This window comes from Mixophyes fleayi, chromosome 12 (genome assembly GCF_038048845.1).
Source record: "Mixophyes fleayi isolate aMixFle1 chromosome 12, aMixFle1.hap1, whole genome shotgun sequence".
Taxonomy (NCBI): domain Eukaryota; kingdom Metazoa; phylum Chordata; class Amphibia; order Anura; family Limnodynastidae; genus Mixophyes; species Mixophyes fleayi.
Window position 1 is genome coordinate 30,300,908 of NC_134413.1, and position 17,880 is coordinate 30,318,787.

At 38.7% G+C, this 17,880-nt stretch overlaps 1 protein-coding gene across 3 annotated transcripts in view; it reads left to right on the plus strand.

The window, feature by feature from the left end:
- MIDEAS (mitotic deacetylase associated SANT domain protein) overlaps positions 1-17,880 on the plus strand; it is a 75,436-nt gene that overhangs the window by 36,359 nt on the left and 21,197 nt on the right. For all 3 annotated transcript variants that reach the window (XM_075192476.1, XM_075192478.1, XM_075192479.1), the window contains exon 2: positions 10,601-12,159. In XM_075192476.1, the coding sequence (XP_075048577.1) occupies positions 10,759-12,159 (1,401 nt within the window). In that variant the 5' untranslated portion in view covers positions 10,601-10,758. The remainder of the gene's footprint in view (positions 1-10,600; positions 12,160-17,880) is intronic.

Genomic DNA, 17,880 nt, shown 5'->3' on the forward strand with positions numbered 1-17,880 from the left:
CTGTGTCTTGCGAATAATTCACATTTGCATGTATCCTTCCTGTGTCTCCCTATAGCTGGTCACTCAGTGACTGCAAGCTGTGGCAGTGTCTCCTGTAGAGGTGGCGCATCCCATCATCATTTTTTAAGGATTCTTTTGTTAATTGTCTGATCCCTTACATCTGTATTCGACCCACTTTATTGGTATTTGATTATGAAAGGAGATGGGATAGTAATTGTATTAAGAAGCCCATTTAGGATGGAGAAACGTTTGAGGAGTTATAGTAGGGTTGAAGTAACATTGAAATATATATATATATATATATATATATATATATATATATATATATATATATATATATATATATATATATATATATATATATATTACATAAAGTAGGCTAATATATAGCTTTGATATCATCATATGAGTATTGAAACCTATGATCTTAAACAGAACTCACTTTTTGTAAAAATGCTCCCCATTGAACCTGATTGTATCGTATGCATCCGGTGTGATATTGCTGAGAAACATACGTAGTGAGATATCAAAATGTACACAATGCTGGTTTATTTTAACTCCACTTCCTGACTTTTAAGGTTATTTTTTAAACTTGACATTGTGTGATGTATTTGAAAGTATTTATCTAGTCCTATTCTGGACAGGTTTGTATGACTTGTGGAGAAGCTTGCAGTATTGTCAGTTTGGATGACTCACTGATGACCTGATCTGTGGCCTCTCTTACCCTCTGTATACAGATATTAATATAGTCCGTCTTGGTCTTTGTTCACATTCAGTTAATGCTGACTAAACTACTTTGGAAATGTGCTCTAAAGTGTCCAAGATCGCCTCTCCTCATAGTTGGAACGCCTATGCCTAAATTAGAACACAGATTCAGCTGTAACAAGTAGAGACATAATGAAATGGTTGCACCTTCTTATTGAAATCGTTTAACCAAATACGTTGCTTCGTTTTAAGTAAAGAAAATGTTACTTTAACTGATCCAGGTTTATTGGCATTGACAACCTCCCAACTGGCTCTAATTTTCAGCTTTCCTTTAAAGTGCAGAGTCTTCACTGTCTCTGCAGAACAACAGATTGTGGAACCGTACGTTGAAAACACGAGTTAAGCTGGGTACACACTAAAGAAAATTACTGCAGATGTGATTTCTGTAACTGTTTTACCTACGACTGAAAGTCCCGATGAACATGCAGATTTATGTCTACACCTACACGATTTACCTTCAGATTTGTGCTCTTCATCTGTCATAACCATCTGCTGAGAGGCTCGTGACTCTGCACACTCTAGACTGCTGGTTGTGAGTGCGTGCACACTTCCATATTTGCCCTACATTGTTCCATCATTGATTGTGATTTTTACGAAGTTTAGAAAACCAAGTCAAAAGATACGATGTGCTTGTGTGTGATTGTGGGAGCCTACACGCGAATGTAATATATGACCAAAAGGTTGTTTCTCTTGTGAACTGCAAGATAATTGCATGAAATTACTGTATTGTTTATCCCCAGCTTCACTCTTTGTGAACTGTGTTCCCTAACAAGTGTTACTGTGCTGTTATAAGCATAAGCATTTCTTTGTTCTCACTAGGTTAGTTTTCTTATACATAAAAGTAGAATTTATTATGTCCATAGAGAATGGAGAGAGTTATAATTCAACAGCTGAGATCTGTAGTTCAACAACTGATAACCAGAAGACTTATTGCTGTTAAAGAACAACGCTTGCAGAGTTGAATGTATAAAAACATAGACATGATACAGAGGCCATGTAGCCTCCTAACTCTGCAGATCATTATTAGAATATTGCAGAATTCTACACAATGGCTGAAAGTGCGATTTCAAGATCTGTTGTAATTTCGATAAGTTTCCATTGATGAACAAATGCAGTAGAAAAACAACACACACAAAAACACATTTTGTTTGTGTTCAGCATGGATGTGTTGGGATTATAGTCATTTTTTTTTTTTTTTTTTTTTTTTTTAAAGTAATCTGATTTGTATTTAATTTGGTTAATCTAAAGCTTTTTAGGGGCTAGTGGGCTTCTAAGTGAGACAATCTATTGCCACAGGCAAAAACTGCAATCTTACTAAGTTTGTAATGTAGATAGATAGCCATTGTCACAATACAGGAAGTATAAGCAAAGTTATGGTTTCGAAATCGTATAAAGTTCAGTTTATATAAAATAAAAAAATGTATTTGTGTGTTTTCCTTTTATGGCTTTTTTGTATACATGATGAAGATGATAGAAGAGAGGTCTCAGTGCTCTGCTGGGCTTGTAAGAATGAGCTCTGCTTCTACCTTACAGAGGTTTGGCCCCCACTTCTTGTGTGCATAGGTCGGCCTGACATAATGTGGTTTGTTTGTTGAAGGGAAATTAGCTGAACCTGCTCTCACACAAACACGTGGGGACGTGTGGGGGGAAAACTTTCATCTGCCCACTACCTGGAAAGTGAGGTCAACAGCAGCTTCCTGTGATTTACAGCAACTTACTGCCTGGCTGCATCAGTATTTTAACCAGTCATTGCACTCATTTACATAGGAAATGCTGGCTCTTCAAACACCTTTATTGAGCTATCCGATGACAAGCTATATAGGGCATCTCTTGTTATTATAAAGCATCTTGGCATATTCATGTGTTAAATTGGGTTTAGGTCATAGACGCTATTTGTTGTTCACCTCTTGTTGTGTAGCACAGATGTACTAATTCCTATAGATACTTTGTTGAAAAACCATTAAGTGTTCTGTAGTTGTCAGAACAGAGCTGCTCTTTACTTTGCATCATGTTGTTAAATTAGCCCATGATGATAAAGAGAAATGATGTTCTGTAACTCGTAGACATTAGCTTCTACCATAGTAATGTAGTCAAATTAATGAAAGCTAATCTGATTGGTTGCTGTGGGCTACAGCACTTTTCTTCTATCTATGTTTATTGATAGTCAATTCTCAACAACTAGTTGAACACTAATGGGTGGTGCAGTGGTTAGCATTGCTGCATTACAGAGCTGGGCCCTTAGATTAATTCTGACCATAGATTTTCTTATGCTTGTGAAGTTTCCTCCTATTCCTCTATTTTCCTCCTACAGCCCTGAAAAAAATGGGTTAAGGTTAAGGCTTCCCATGAAACTGGACTTAGTGTGTGTAAGGTAAGGGAAATTAGATTGTAAGCTTCGTGGGGCAGGGAATTATGTAAAGTAATAAGTTGTCTGTACAGCAATGTGTTGGTGTATTATAAATAATTTAGTAGTAGTAATAGATATTTTTTTTTATTGGTCATCCTACTCGCTAGTAAGTCAGGTTTTCAAGCTTTTGAGAATATTTTTTGCATACTAATCGTGTGAAAATTTACTGACTTAGCATTTTTTTTTAGTCACATGACTAAGCTGTGTCTGTAAACTGGAAAAAAAAAAGCAGCATTTAGAACCTCAAACTCTTTGCTGTAATACTTGTGCACATGTTGAATGAATGAATTCCCTGAATTCTACAAAGATGGCTACTAGATATGTTTAAAAAGTGAGCAGCTAGATAATTATTTTTCCAGTGCTGGTCACTGCACCCATCTAATTGCAGAGATTTGGGGCTAGATTTACTAAACTGCGGGTTTGAAAAAGAGGAGATGTTGCCTATAGCAACCAATCAGATTCTAGCTTTCATTTATTTTGGCACCTTCTACAAAATGACAGCTCGAATCTGATTGGTTGCTATAGGCAACATCCCCTCTTTTTCAAACCCGCAGCTTAGTAAATCTAGCCCTTGGTCTTGGCTGGCAGTGAGGGTTAATTTGATAGCCACTGTCTTCTTTCACTTTATCTACTTCCTCTCTCACTTTCATTTGTACATAAACAAACATACACAGCTAGGAATACAAACCAGATATGTCTTACATAAATCATTGCTGATTAATGGATCTGTATGTTGGCCTATAATCCTGGTGGGTTTCTAGAGTTACATCATTTCCTGGTAGGAGTTCTCATGTGGAGGCAACTCCTACATTAGCCTTGGAAGGGCTACATAGGGCGCGATGTGCCTGAATAGAAGCTTTCGTAGCTTGCTTTCATTTGCCCAACACTTCCCCTCTCATCTTCCTCTTGCCTTGATTTCCAACTGTAAACAGATTTCTATTGCTGCAATATCTTTTCCACGTCACCAGTATTATGTCCTTGTTTATAGCTCATGTATTGTTGATACATTTCTCTGTTGTGTAGCTTTTGGATTGCCTTCCTCATTGCTCACACCATGTTCCTGCAGCATCCTGCTTGTAGATGATATTTGCTGTATGCGGAATACAAACAGATAATTGATCTTTATGCGTAGTAGACGGCCACCACACAACGACCCTTAGTGAATGCAAGAGAACATGTATGCTGCATAAATGTATAGAAAAATAGGATTCTCAGTGAATTATTTCTAGTGCTGTCCTACCATAAAATTGAAGAGGGTGAGTGTTTGGTGTAAATAAGGGGATTATGGAACATAAACTGTACAGTATGACTTATAATAATTGTCCTAGCATCTAGAAATATTTAATTAACTAGGAAAGTCATTATATATTAGTATCTTAATATTTACTTTAGATAAAGACAAACTAGAAGTGTTAGTGTGTTTTGAAGTATAGCAGCCGACTGTCTACATCTTGAAAGTTTGCCTCATTGTAGTTGATCTTGGTTGACCATCATAGAAACTTCAGGATCTTTTTCATGGGTGCTGACACATGCTTTAAAGCACTGCCAAAGCAAATTGGTTTGTACCAAAGAGCAACTAATAACCTGCCAGAAGGTGATGTACAGTATTTCAGGTACGTTTTATGATGTGGTGGGAGATATATTTCTACTGTGTCAGTAAACCCAGAACACTGCAGCCAGTCACTTTCTGCAGCATTTGCCTGATGATGGAGCATAATGGCCAACAACCAACTGCACTACATATATAAATAGAGTATCATGTGTATCGTGTTCTCTGAAGGTGAATGAGTATTTACTTTTATTTTTGTGACCGCTAATAGGAGTCCTTTTTTACGATGATATGTATTTTACATCATGTGGCCTGTTAGTATATTCAGTAGTGTCCAGTTACTTTTTTTGCAATGCAAACAATATATTCTTTAATTTGGACAGTTACTTATGTCTGCATATTTTCCTTCCTAGAAAGTCTGCATTGGGCAGTCACAGTATGAATGAGCAGAAGGTTTTGACTAAGGTGTTCTTGATGCAGAGAACTTTCACCTGCTGGAACTCTTCTTAGTGATTAATACTTTATAGCACCATTGATTCCGACAGAATCTTCTTTCAGAGATGCCAGTTTGAAATTCCTGTTCGATGATCAAATGGAACTTGCATACGTATAATAATATACTAATGTAAAACTTGTTTCTAGTGCCTATCCTGTGGATTCTGCCTTGTGTCTGAAAGTTTCCTTCAGTTGAACAACCATTTTTATTTTTTTTGAGAGCTTCCTTTTTTTGTTTTGTGAAATATATACACACAGAAAACAAAATTGGACATGGATAGTATATACAGAGTGAAGAAATACAGCTTCCGCACAACGAGGGAGCAGAAACACTATTCAGCTACACTAATGGCTTAAATCATGGTTGTCCAACCCGTGGCCCGCGGGCCGCATGCGGCCCAGCATGCCTGTAAATGTGGCCTAGCAGGAGTTTTGGTTGTGGCAAGGGGGCAGCGCTGGAAAAAAAAAAAAATCCTGCAAAAAATTTTTTACCTTGCGGTCACGTCAGCTGGCGCTCCGGCTCCCTCCCTGGTCTCCTCCTCCGTGTGGCGCTCGCAGTGAATGTCGGGGGTGACGTCATCACACCCGACATCCAATGCGCGTAGCACAGAGGAGTTACCCGCGCGATCAGCAGCAGTGAAAGATTATCCAGTATCTTATTGTTGTTACTCTGAATTTGGACTTTCTGCACCATTCAATTATAAACTAGCTGTGTTCTCTGTATGTATCTAATATAAATATTAAGAGATAATTGTATTTTTAATATTTTAAATGTGCAGTGCTGAGTAGGGTGAAAATGTCACCCACTGTTACCCTCCTCATCGGAGGCTGCTCCATGAGCCATTTTTCCCACCCTATCTTTAAATCTCTGTAGATTTCTATTAGTCCTCCTGATGCTACCTATATCAGTGACCATTTCAAACTGGTCAATAAAAAAAATGATTCATGGGTGCAGAAAGAGAGGAAAAAAAGTTTTTAGCATTTAATTCCCCGAACCCCACTAAGGGGCAGATGCAGGCAAGTTAAATTGTAGCTGGAAATGGGACTACTGCTTTAATCATGATTCTGCAACAGGTTTCCTAACTCTTACTAACTTCATTTCCAAGTAAGTTTTAATATGTTAACTATGTTTTCTATGGTTTTTTCGATGATCAGCTATCGTTAGTGTTAGTGTATTTTATGTGCGGCCCAAACCAACTCGTCGTCTTCCAATGTGGCCCAGGGAAGCTAAAAGGTTGGACACCCCTGGCTTAAATCTTTCTCTTCTAGTGTCTGTTCTGTGTTTATGCTCCGCTCATGTTGATTGACAAATACAGGCTTGTTTTATTAATAGTTGGTAATGAATACAGCCTTTCTGAAGAGCCAGCTATCTGGGGATTCAGAGCAACGGGTGAAGGATGTGACTAAGCATGGTGACCCACTTTAGTATGTGGGCCTCGCCCCTTAACAGGGAATTGCACATCGTGCTGCCAAAACCGGCTTACCTTGTTGTATAAAGAGGGCGTCGGTTTGCAGAAGTTTTCTGCAAAGGCAAGTCCTAAAGTCCAAGCACTATGTATTATAATTAAAGGATGTGACTCTGTGTCAGCACGTGCTGGGTGATCTCTTGTTGACATGATGTTAACAGTAATTATCTCATCACTTTACTTCATTATCAATAATTGATGCATCTTTTGTGTTTTTTTTTTTTATTCTTAAAACAGGATCTGTCTGTGCACCCGCAAGCGTTTAATACATTTTGGGAGGTCTCCATAGAAACTGGGTAATTCTGATCTGTACAAAATGTTCTCTTAATTAGCTTTTGTAAGATAAACTAAACAATGCACTCAAGGTGAAGATAATGTTAATAGCTAAAAGTGCAATGTGATGGTATGTGTGGATTTCTGGATAGTAGCTAATTTCTAAAATCTCCGCATAATCATAAATTCGCCAGACAATTTTGGATAGCTCTCATTGGGTAAGTATTATAATTTAGGTTTGAATGCCCTCCCTCATCCCAATTTTTTATTTTATGTTTTATCTGCAATGTATTGTGCACCTACTTATACATAAAGCCTATTGTCAAACTAACAATGAACTAAATGAATGATGAAATGGATAAGTATCCTATTCATGTGGATTAATGGCAGTGTATCACATGTGTGACCCAGAAATGAGTTCTGAATTGAATCAGATGAGATTAGAATTTTAATTAGGAACCTAGTTTAATGGTTATTTGCTAAGAGGATTGTGTCATATAAGGCAACACCCATTCAGACACACACCCTCACTGTAAGCTTGCGAGCTGGGCCCTCTTACTGCATTGCTTGAAATTCCTCAGAGTATATACCGTACTTATTTGCCAACTCCCCAAAGGCTGGATACATCTCCTGTCTCTATGTGGAAAGGGGCTTTCTTGCTCTTTAACCCTCTTTGGATGACCGTTCTTTATTTGTTCTTAGAAATGCAATGTTCTGCTATTTTGCGGTTGATATGTATAAAAGGCACATGTTGTATTGCTTTCTTGCAGCTAGCAGAAGTGTACACATTGTGTCTGTAGTTGTTGTTTAGAGACTGATAGTGTGCATCCCAATGAACTGTAATGCAGTCATGCTGCAAGCATTTCTTAAAATATGGTGTGCTATTCATATGCTGTATGGTCTACCTTGTCAATCACTGTATTTAATTATGTTGCAAAATACAGACCCTGCCCACATATAATAATGACAGGTTGCAGTTATAATGTCATTCTGCTGAATAATTTGTATAATGATAAGGAAAGGAATATTGTTTGGATGCACCCAGTTGTATTTTGATCTAGCTGTTAAAGTTGTTCCTGTGAATTACTCCATATTTTACCATTGTTTGAAGGACATGCAGTTTGTAGTGACCATGTCCATGTGAACCTACCATGACAGTGTACCGTTTGGCTACTCAGAGTGGAGGCACCAATTTTGTGGACAAAACCAATATTAATTGGGGTGGAGCCAGTTCAATGGAAACTGGTGACATTGCGGAGACACAGAGCACACACAATGCCTCCCAGCCCATTTTGACTGGTGCACTTTACAACATACAAAGCTAGAGCCTACAGCTCAGCTAAATAAACAGAGGTGTTTCTCTCTTGAAGGGTTGCCCACCTTTAGGTGACTTTAATTTATCTGATTCTACATGCTTCCTGCAACTATTTAATAGATTATTCTAACTTCTCTCTGTGCCTTTTAGCCATGCATTTAGATTATCAGGCAGAGTAGTTTATTTTTTTATTGCTATGGGATTTTACAGCTGTTATATTGACACAGTTATAGCTAATGTACAGAAAAAAACAGAGTTGCCTCATATCAAAGGCCAAAGAAAATACGCCTGGTTATTTAAAGTCATGACTAAGATAGCCTATAAGGAAGATATAAAGAGACAGCAAAGTTTGTAGTAAATGTTGCATGAGGGATTGGACAAGCTATTAAATCAATCTGAATGTTTAAAGCATTGATGGGCAACCTGATGCACTTTAACCTTCAAAAGAGCCACACATTACCCTTAATCTTACTAATTATTTAAAGCAATACATTTAATCAAAGACTGTTCTCGGCAGATATTTTAAACAAGTGTTACAAGCTGTAACAAACAATTCTGACAATAAAGCAGGAAGAAGCTGGGGGCCACAGGGTAAGGCTCGGACGGCCTCATGTATTGGTTTAAAGACCTTTTAAAAGGGAGTGACCAAAGTATGACTCACTGTCTGTAAACCTTTTTTTTATACACAGTTTATATCTGAGCCGATATAAAGTCTAATTTTTTGTTATTCTTTTTTACTGTTTCTATTTTTTATTATTTGTATCCAGTTGCAGCAATGTTATTTTGGTTATAGATCATATTATTCTATTAATTCCTTCTCTTTTACATGGTATATGAGGGATATTCAGAAGCATTTACATATCTTGTGAAACTTTAGCAAATTGTTGTTCAATTGTGGGGAAAAACAGACTGATCAAGTGATATATATTATTCAAGAGACTGATTGAAATTGGACACCCCACAGTAGGCTGAGAGACAGGATCTTGTTTCAGCTGATGATGCAATGCAGGCGAGCTTAAAGATTCAGTTTTTTTTATTTGCAAGCAATGGTATTTTTCTAAACCATAAAAAATAAATCCATAAAATATTTGCCACTTTACTCATGCAACTGATATTAAAAAATATTTCTGCAAATGTAAGTCTTGTACGTTTATCCCTTATATCTAAATATAATATTGGAGAATGCAGAAGGCACAGCAGCAATAAGCAGAATATTTTTACATAAAATTCAACAAGATTCTACAGGAATTTTTTTTATAAACATTACAAGCTGAATGTATGAAATCCAACTGCTAAAGAGCTGCTTCTGACACCACAATCTTCAGTTTGCATCACTGGTAATCAATGTGCTGTTGGAGGACCCTGCTCCTTCTGCTAACTCTGAATCTGTGCTTCCTGATTGGCTCCATTACCCTCCCCACATTATGACACTACTGCTGATACATGCAGCCTTGTTTTCAATTATTCAAACAAACTAGTGGACAGATCAATGTCTCGTACAGGATCAGCACCCTCAACTCTTGCTACTGTGAACATTCTGATCACCTGATTGGCTACAGCTTGTTCTATCTCTGCCCACTTCAAAACCGAGGACATCCTGGAAGATTTAGTACAGTAAGGTGCTCTGCCCCTATTTAAGTTCACCTTATTATTAATAATAATAATAATAATAATAATAATAATATATTTTTTTTTTAGTTAAAATTTGTATTTTCTGTCTCTGGCTGAGGAAGTCCTTTACCAAAACCATCTTGATTTCCTATCAGACGGCTCACAAAGGCTTTTGCATAGGCACAGTTACTGGGGTGATTAACTGCTCTTTAAGTTCCCAATATATTTCCATATATTTTTTTAATTGTTGTCCATATTTGATATATTTCTGTCACTGTCTCTGGTTCCGGGAGCTGGTGATATACTTGCTTTGCCATCATAAAAAAGCCCAAAACTCCTGATTACTAATTACTGGTTATACACCTCTTTTATTAAACAAAGAATGGAATGGTGTGAAGATTGGGGCTACAGAGCTCTCTGGTGTTGGGGGATCAAGGAGAGGTAGGCCCAACGAACATTGCCTGGTGGAGCTATATCTGAGGCTGCTTCCTATTTGATTGTCTTATAAAATAATGCAAAGTAATTCTTTCCCATTTGGAGATATTTGTCATTTTTTAAGTTTGGTATGTGGTTTTTCTAAGGAATTTTAGTTGCCCCTGTCTAGATAAATGATTGATTGTTTTTTTTTTTTTATATAGCTTGCCATTAAAAATGTATGGACAAATGTGTTTTGACCACAAGCAATTCATGGTGATTCATAATCCCCTTCTGTTTTACAGATACTATTTATCGAGATTGGTGAGGAAACGGAGTGCATCATGCTTTAAAGAAAGATATATACATTCATAAGGCTCACGGGGATTCTTCAACTCTTACGTTTTTTTTTTATCTAATTGACTTTGGAGAAATCTCCTGATTTTTATGTGTTTTGATTACAATGAATCTGCAGCCTCAGCAGAAGGCTTCAAATAAAAGAACAGGAAAAAAGATTACATTTTTCAACGAATCACAGGGTCATCCTGTGCCAAACAAAGACCAACAGTTGAAAGAGCAACAGTTTTATGGGACTGTGGCTCGTATGCCAATCTCCCAGGCTTCCGAGTTTCCCAAGTCAGACACTTTCTCTGTTGCACCAAACAATATGCTGAACACAGTCATGTATGCTCAAGAGAGACCTGACTCCATGAGGTTAAACCAGCAGCCAATTACTGCAAAGTGGAATGTAAGTGAAAGGAGTGATGCCACGTGGCAAGCTCAGCATTCTGGTATGTGGCAGAGAAATGCACCTGGTTATGCTGTTTCGATGATGCCTTCTTACTACAACCATCATGAGCCAATCAAGAGAAACCAAGATAAGGGGGTTGGGGTGTCTCAACTAGACATGTATGGAGACGCCCTTCAACAAATGATGTCTCAAAAGACACAACTAGAGCAGCACACGCTAGCACGTCAACAGGCTCATTTAAACTCCATTTTGCAAGCTCAGCAACAGCACCAACAGCAGCAGCAGCAGCAGCACCAACAACAGCAGCAACAACAGCAGCAGAATCCTCATCTTTCTTTGCAGTCTTTCCAAATGGCATTTGGTCATCAGGGTCAGAAACCATCTTTACAAGAACTATTCCATGTTTTTCCAGATGCTCAATCAAATGCTTCTTATGCAGCTCAACAGAAACAGCAAACGGCTCTTCCGAAGATGCAACTTTTTGAGAACTTCTACCCAACACAGCAACAGCAGCAGGCAGCCTATGGCATGCAGCAAGCTATTCAAATGAGCCAACCTCATGCAGTCGCTCAACAAAAGATGCATGTATTAAATCAACCACAACGTGTTCCTACATCTGAGGAATATATGAAAGCTCTTGCAGAGCAGAATCAGCAGGCTGTTTTGCCCAAAGCTCAAATCCCCTTACCACGCAGGTCTCGTAGAATTTCCAAAGAAGGACTACCAAATTTGCCTCCCTCAGATGCTGAACAGTCTAATAACCCATACACACATCACCAATATGAGCAGGCAGTGCAGCATCAGTTAGATGCCCAAGAGCGGTACAAGCGGGGTTACCAACCTATTCCAAGACATTCACAGATACCACCTGGTCAGGAAAATCAGTACGGCAATCACCACAATTCAGATCAAGCACCGCTACCTCAAAATGGTAGAGCAAGAGAGGTCCAGACAGCTGCTGAACAAAACTCCGTGAGGCCAAGTCAGCCCGCCGGAGCTGGAGCTGTCACGGTCATCCAGATGACCCGGCGAAGGCGGCGCATATCGCAGGAAGCCAATTTGTTTACCCTCGCCCAGAAGGCAGCAGAAATGCCAAACTTGGAAAACACTAAGGTAAGTAGGTTTCAAAGCCTGCATATAAAAATATAGCACACGTTGTTTTTTATTTTTGATTCCTAAAGCACTGACCTATTGTGCAACATTATGCACAATAGGTCAAATTACACACAATAACATGGACAAAAAGGTAAAGATGACCCTGCCCCAATGGGCTTACAATCTAAGAGGTGTGGGGAACACATAATACATAAGGTAGCAGAATAACAATTGTTGCTGGTGGGGAAAGTGCATGTAGCTGTTGTTAGGCAGCAATCGTTCGAGTCTGACATTTCTGTGCAGTTGCCGGTGGTGTAGGATGGTTGGAACAAGGAGAAACTGAAGAAGGCGGACACACAAAACGTGAACCAGTCACTGTAGAAATCCTAAAGCAGTTAGCTGCTGGCAACCAACCGTCACCATTTATTTTAACTGAGCGGTCTTCCTCTACTGGTTCTAGAGGAGGCTTTAGTGCTGCACGTGCTGCCTTGTGGTTAGTTCTCAGATTGGAGTAACTGTGTATCCTTGTGTTTTTGTTTAGTGTCATGCTTGTTACTGGAGATAGTGCCAGGACAGTTGTTCCCCATATTCTGTGTTTGCTTGGTCCAGAAGCTGACCTGAGATGGTATTCAGTAGATCTTCTAAACCAGTGATGGGTAACCTGTGACACTACAGGTGTTGAGAAACTACAAGTCCCAGCATGCTCTGCCAGCTATCAGCTAGTTATCTACTGGCAAAGCATGCTAGGGCTTGTAGTTTCACAACACCTGGAGTGTCATAGGTTAGCCATCACTGCCCCAAACTATCCTGTTCTTAGTGTGACTGCCCTTTCAAATGTTAAGTTTTTTTTTTATATTTGTGAGATTACGTGGGAGGTTAAGCACAGAGCTGCTGTGCAGCCGACTGCAACACATGTGAAGCTATTTGAATTTGATTTATGTGTATGCCATTCTTTTTCAGACTAATGACTAAATCATGTGGTATGGTAAAGTAGTTGCCTCTCACACAGTAACATAGCTGGAGAGTTAGTGCTCATCAATTCATGTCTTAAGATGTGATAAAACCATGGCAAACTGTGTTGTTATAATTACATGCTGAATATCTGTGAAATGAATAATGCCACCTAGTAAGTTGGTTGTATGATGTGGGAACTTTAGTGTTGGTGCATTTTGCTTTTACTGATTGTGTAAATTAGTCCACAGTAGATCACTTTGAAAATATGTAAAGTGAAAAGAGACACAAATGAAAAGAGGTTGTTTAATGAGTATATATGGGCAAACAGACAAAACGCTGAACGCTCAGTAGGTTGTTCTTCCATTGCACAGGATATGGGTGTATATAGTTTTTACAAACACCAGATGGGTAATGGACATAAGTAGTTAATAAAACCACACAGGAGAACATACCCTATGCCTTATAAAAAATGTGCTTGCGTGTATTGTAGGATACACACTGTATGGGTGTCACTTTATATATTTGCTCTATGGCCCAAAATTCAATTCCCACACCCAGCGTGACCCATTTTGCTTTAAATAGTGCAAAGTTCATCTCTGCTGTTTTAATGTTCCTGCACAATGTTGTTTCATCTCTTACTCATTACTTGTAGCACTACAGTTTGTTTTGTCTGGTATCTGAAAACAAGAGCTGAATTAATTTCAATTCTATGAAAACATATTGTTTCGTGCACTTTTACTATATTTCTGTAACAGGGATCTTCAGTCTTGGTAACATTGTCCTTTATAAATGAAACATGCTCTGAGTCGCCTTTCATTCAGTTGCTATGGGATGTATACTGTATATGGAAAAACATTCAATACAAGTATCTCCCGCATAGTGCTAAATATAATGGCTTTAAAAATGGTCACAAATATTTTAGAGAGAATACATTCCGTTGGCTGAACTAGTCAAAGAAAAAAATTGTTAGAGCAACAATATAATTCTTTGTATAAAGGATTCTGTGTAGCAGCGGTAGGTGATAGCTGGGCCAGGTATGCCATAAAATGTAGATGATCTAAGCATAGGTTTAATGAATTCCATGAGTTGTGTGCAGAGTGTGCTATGTCAGGAAGAAAGTATGAATGTGCAATTGATGACCAGGGATTCCCTAAAGTACTTTAAACATTTTTATTGTGTGTTTTAAAACCGTGTGGTTGTGGCATTGAGAATACCACGATTATGGGCAAGATGCGTTTGTAATATAGGTTTAGTCCACCATACAACCAAATAGCTTCATATGTTTCTTGAGTGAAAACATTGCGCCACAGTACTAGGGTTGATGCATCATAAGTGTGTGAATGATGAATGGCTTAAGTACATGAGTGTTACCAGAAATGGTTATAAACCATGGTGGCTTATTTTATTAAAGTAAGATGCACGTGCAGTAAGACACAGCAACCAGTTAGATATTCACTTTAGTTTCTAGAACTAAACTAGTTGGCTTGAAGGTACAATGGTTGCTATGGGTTACTGCACATCTTTGATTATTGCACAGTGTTCTTGAATAAAGGGAAAAAAAGGATTCATTATCTATAGGTATGGGTGAGATTACTTTTAGGTAAAATGACTGCCTGCCTACGTGTCTGGTCTTGGGGTCACTGTGACCATAAACTAGTGTCAGGATACTAATATTAGATACACATCTTCTCTGTTAAGTCTGTGAGACCTAGGGCTCTGGTGTTACATTGCTGGCTGTCTTAGAATGTGAGAGTGAGACTGAATCTCTGGGTTACTATAAATACATGGCAAAATGAAACTCCAGGGTAGCAAGGAAGACCTGAAAGGGATGTGTTCTCGCATCTTCCTGGCTCCCTCCCAGAACAAACATGAATAATGTATCTAATAAAGTAATCTCCTACTGGCGTTCTTGCCATCTACAGGGAAATACCTTGGAGTAAACAATGTTTTCTGTTTAAGATGATTAGTTAACAGTGTTATCCATTTATAGGCAAATTAAGAGCTCGCTGAGATATAACTGTGCAAATCTTTGTTTCATTTGTTTGGCTGCCATTGAATAGGGAGTATGCTTTGCTGTAACGGGAACGAATGCCCTATTTATAAGCATGGTTTATTGTTGTTTTATTTATTATTTATAAATATTTAGCAAAATAATCTGTTCTCTCGCCTCCTGTTTCTTTTTGTTATTGATGTGGTGTTTTTCCTGATTGTACAACGCTGTGAGATGTTGCACTGTATAAATAAAAGATGATGATGATAATAATAATAGGCTTAAGAAAATCTTCTTTGTGAGTATATTTGCTTTTATTAGGTAGTAGTAACTATCAGGTTGATTTTGTTTCATTGAGGAAAAAATGTTTTCACAAGACACAGTAGAGTTTTTACCTAAAGTGTACACATCGCCTATACACTGTTGCAGGCAGACATTTTAGGGGGTGGAGCAATACTGTTAATGCAGCCCCTCCGTTCACTAAAACGTTTGATACCATTGAGTCTGTTTCCTCATGACAGTAAGTTGAGCCCACAACATGGCTGATGCCACTGTGAGGCGTCAGCAGGTGCACTTAAAACATGATATCCATGTATACAGCCACTGCATATTCCAGCGTGTTTGGAAACGATGGATGTCAATTTGCAGTGCCTACATGTTGGCTAGGATGTAAATCACTCCACTTCATCTCAATAACCTTTTAGGGTTCCATTTATTGTCTTAATGTAAAGTGTTTTTTTACAGAGATGAACAAACCGATTGGTAGAACATATTCCCAGCATGCACTGCCTGTCAGCGTCTCCATGACAGCTGGCAAACCACGGAATTCCCAAGTCTGATATGTTTTATTCTATACAGATAAATGGGATTCATATGCTGGTGCTATTTACAGCTGTATACCACGTTTTTACACTTCTAAAATATTATTTTTCACCAATATAGTTATTTATTATTTATTGTTAGTTATCTTCAGCTGAGCCACTTCATATAACGTTCCTTTTACTCTGTATAGAATGTCCTTGTATGTGAGTCCGTGTTCTCTCTTTCCCAGTTTGTGTCCACACTTGCCCAGCCATGGGTGCATGGGGTTTCATCTGGTTTTCAGCTGTGATTCTGGCATTTCTTTCTGCCCGTTTTATCTACAGAACCAATCCTGAAGCTTTTTTGAATTTTGTTATGGAATCGTTTGGATTTGTTCTAGGGTGAGGGCCTGCATTTTTAGCATAAGGCCTAACTCCCTAGTCCCTAGGGGTACTGTGTGGTTGGTAAAAGTATTTATAGGGTAAAATTTATTTTTTAATTCTTTGAGTGCACATGGTGGGAGATAACCGCAGTTAATACATTACAAGTATTCTTCGTCACACCCCCATCCCTTTTTAATAAGGTCTGGAGTCCTTGGACTGACTACCATGGAGCTTCTCCTTTGGCTCTCTAAGGCCTTATAGCTCTCACTCTCTCTCATGGATCAATACATTACTCACTCAGACTCTTTCAATTTGTTAGCTAGTGGCCCCTCTCTCCCTCTCCTCCTTCTCTCCCTCTCCTCTCCTCCTTCTCTCCCTCTCCTCTCCTCCTCCTCTCCCTCTCCTCTCCTCCTTCTCTCCTCCTTCTCTCTCTCTCCTCTCCTCCTTCTCTCCCTCTCCTCTCCTCCTTCTCTCCCTCTCCTCTCCTCCTTCTCTCCCTCTCCTCTCCTCCTTCTCTCCTTCTCCTCCTTCTCCCCCTCTCCTCTCCTCCTTCTCTTTTGTCTCTTCTTTTTCTAGCCCCCCCCATGCCTTTATATACTGTTTGGAATATGATCCCTATTTTATTTGGAAGTTATAAATTGCTCTGTTACTCATACAATTTCAACTTCCCACTTTCTGTTTTTACCTGTAAAATTCAATAAAATGTTTATTAAAAAAAAAATTACTATGAAGGAAAGAAAATCCAAGGCAGCCTGGCTGAGTAAGTGCGGACACAACCTAGGAAATGGGCAACACAGTTTCATATTATAAGGACATTCTGTTCTGAGTTATAGTAACACTATGTGAACTGTCTCAGTTGAAGATAATTAATGATATTATAAGAACGATCTATTTTTTTAGAGATTTGAAAACATGCTATACATCATCATCATCATTTATTTATATAGTACCACTAATTCCGCAGCGCTGTACAGAGAACTCACTCACATCAGTCCCTGCCACATTGGAGCATACAGTCTAAATTCCCTAACACACACACACAGACTAGCGCCCAGAGGAAACCCACGCAAACACGGGGAGAACATACAAACTTCACACAGATAAGGCCATGGTCAGGAATTGAACTCATGAACCCAGTGCTGTGAGGCAGAAGTGCTAACCACTAAGCCACCATTCTACCCATCTGTATATAGCGCCAGTACACACCTTACTGATCTGTGAATCTGTACTGTGAGAGTGGTAGGTAGGTGTTAGGCAGCATTTGATGTTTGGAAGTGCTTGGGACATCTTTGTGTTGGTGTCTGCATATCTTCAATTGGTTGTTGCCTTAGCTTGTCAAATTATATTATTATAGGCGACGATCTTATACCTCCATACATTTAAAATTTACTAAGAGAGGGTCTTAAGCTTTATAATACAGAGGGTGAACTTTTTGTTGCTTTCTTAATATAGAAACTGACAGAAACCACAACTTACTACATACTTACAAAGGACATACTTAAACACATCTTCTGTGTGTTGTTTGTATGTCCTATGTGTTTGCGTGGGTTTCCTCTGGGTGGCCCGATTTTCCTCCCACAATCAAAAAACATACTAGTAGGTTAATTGGCT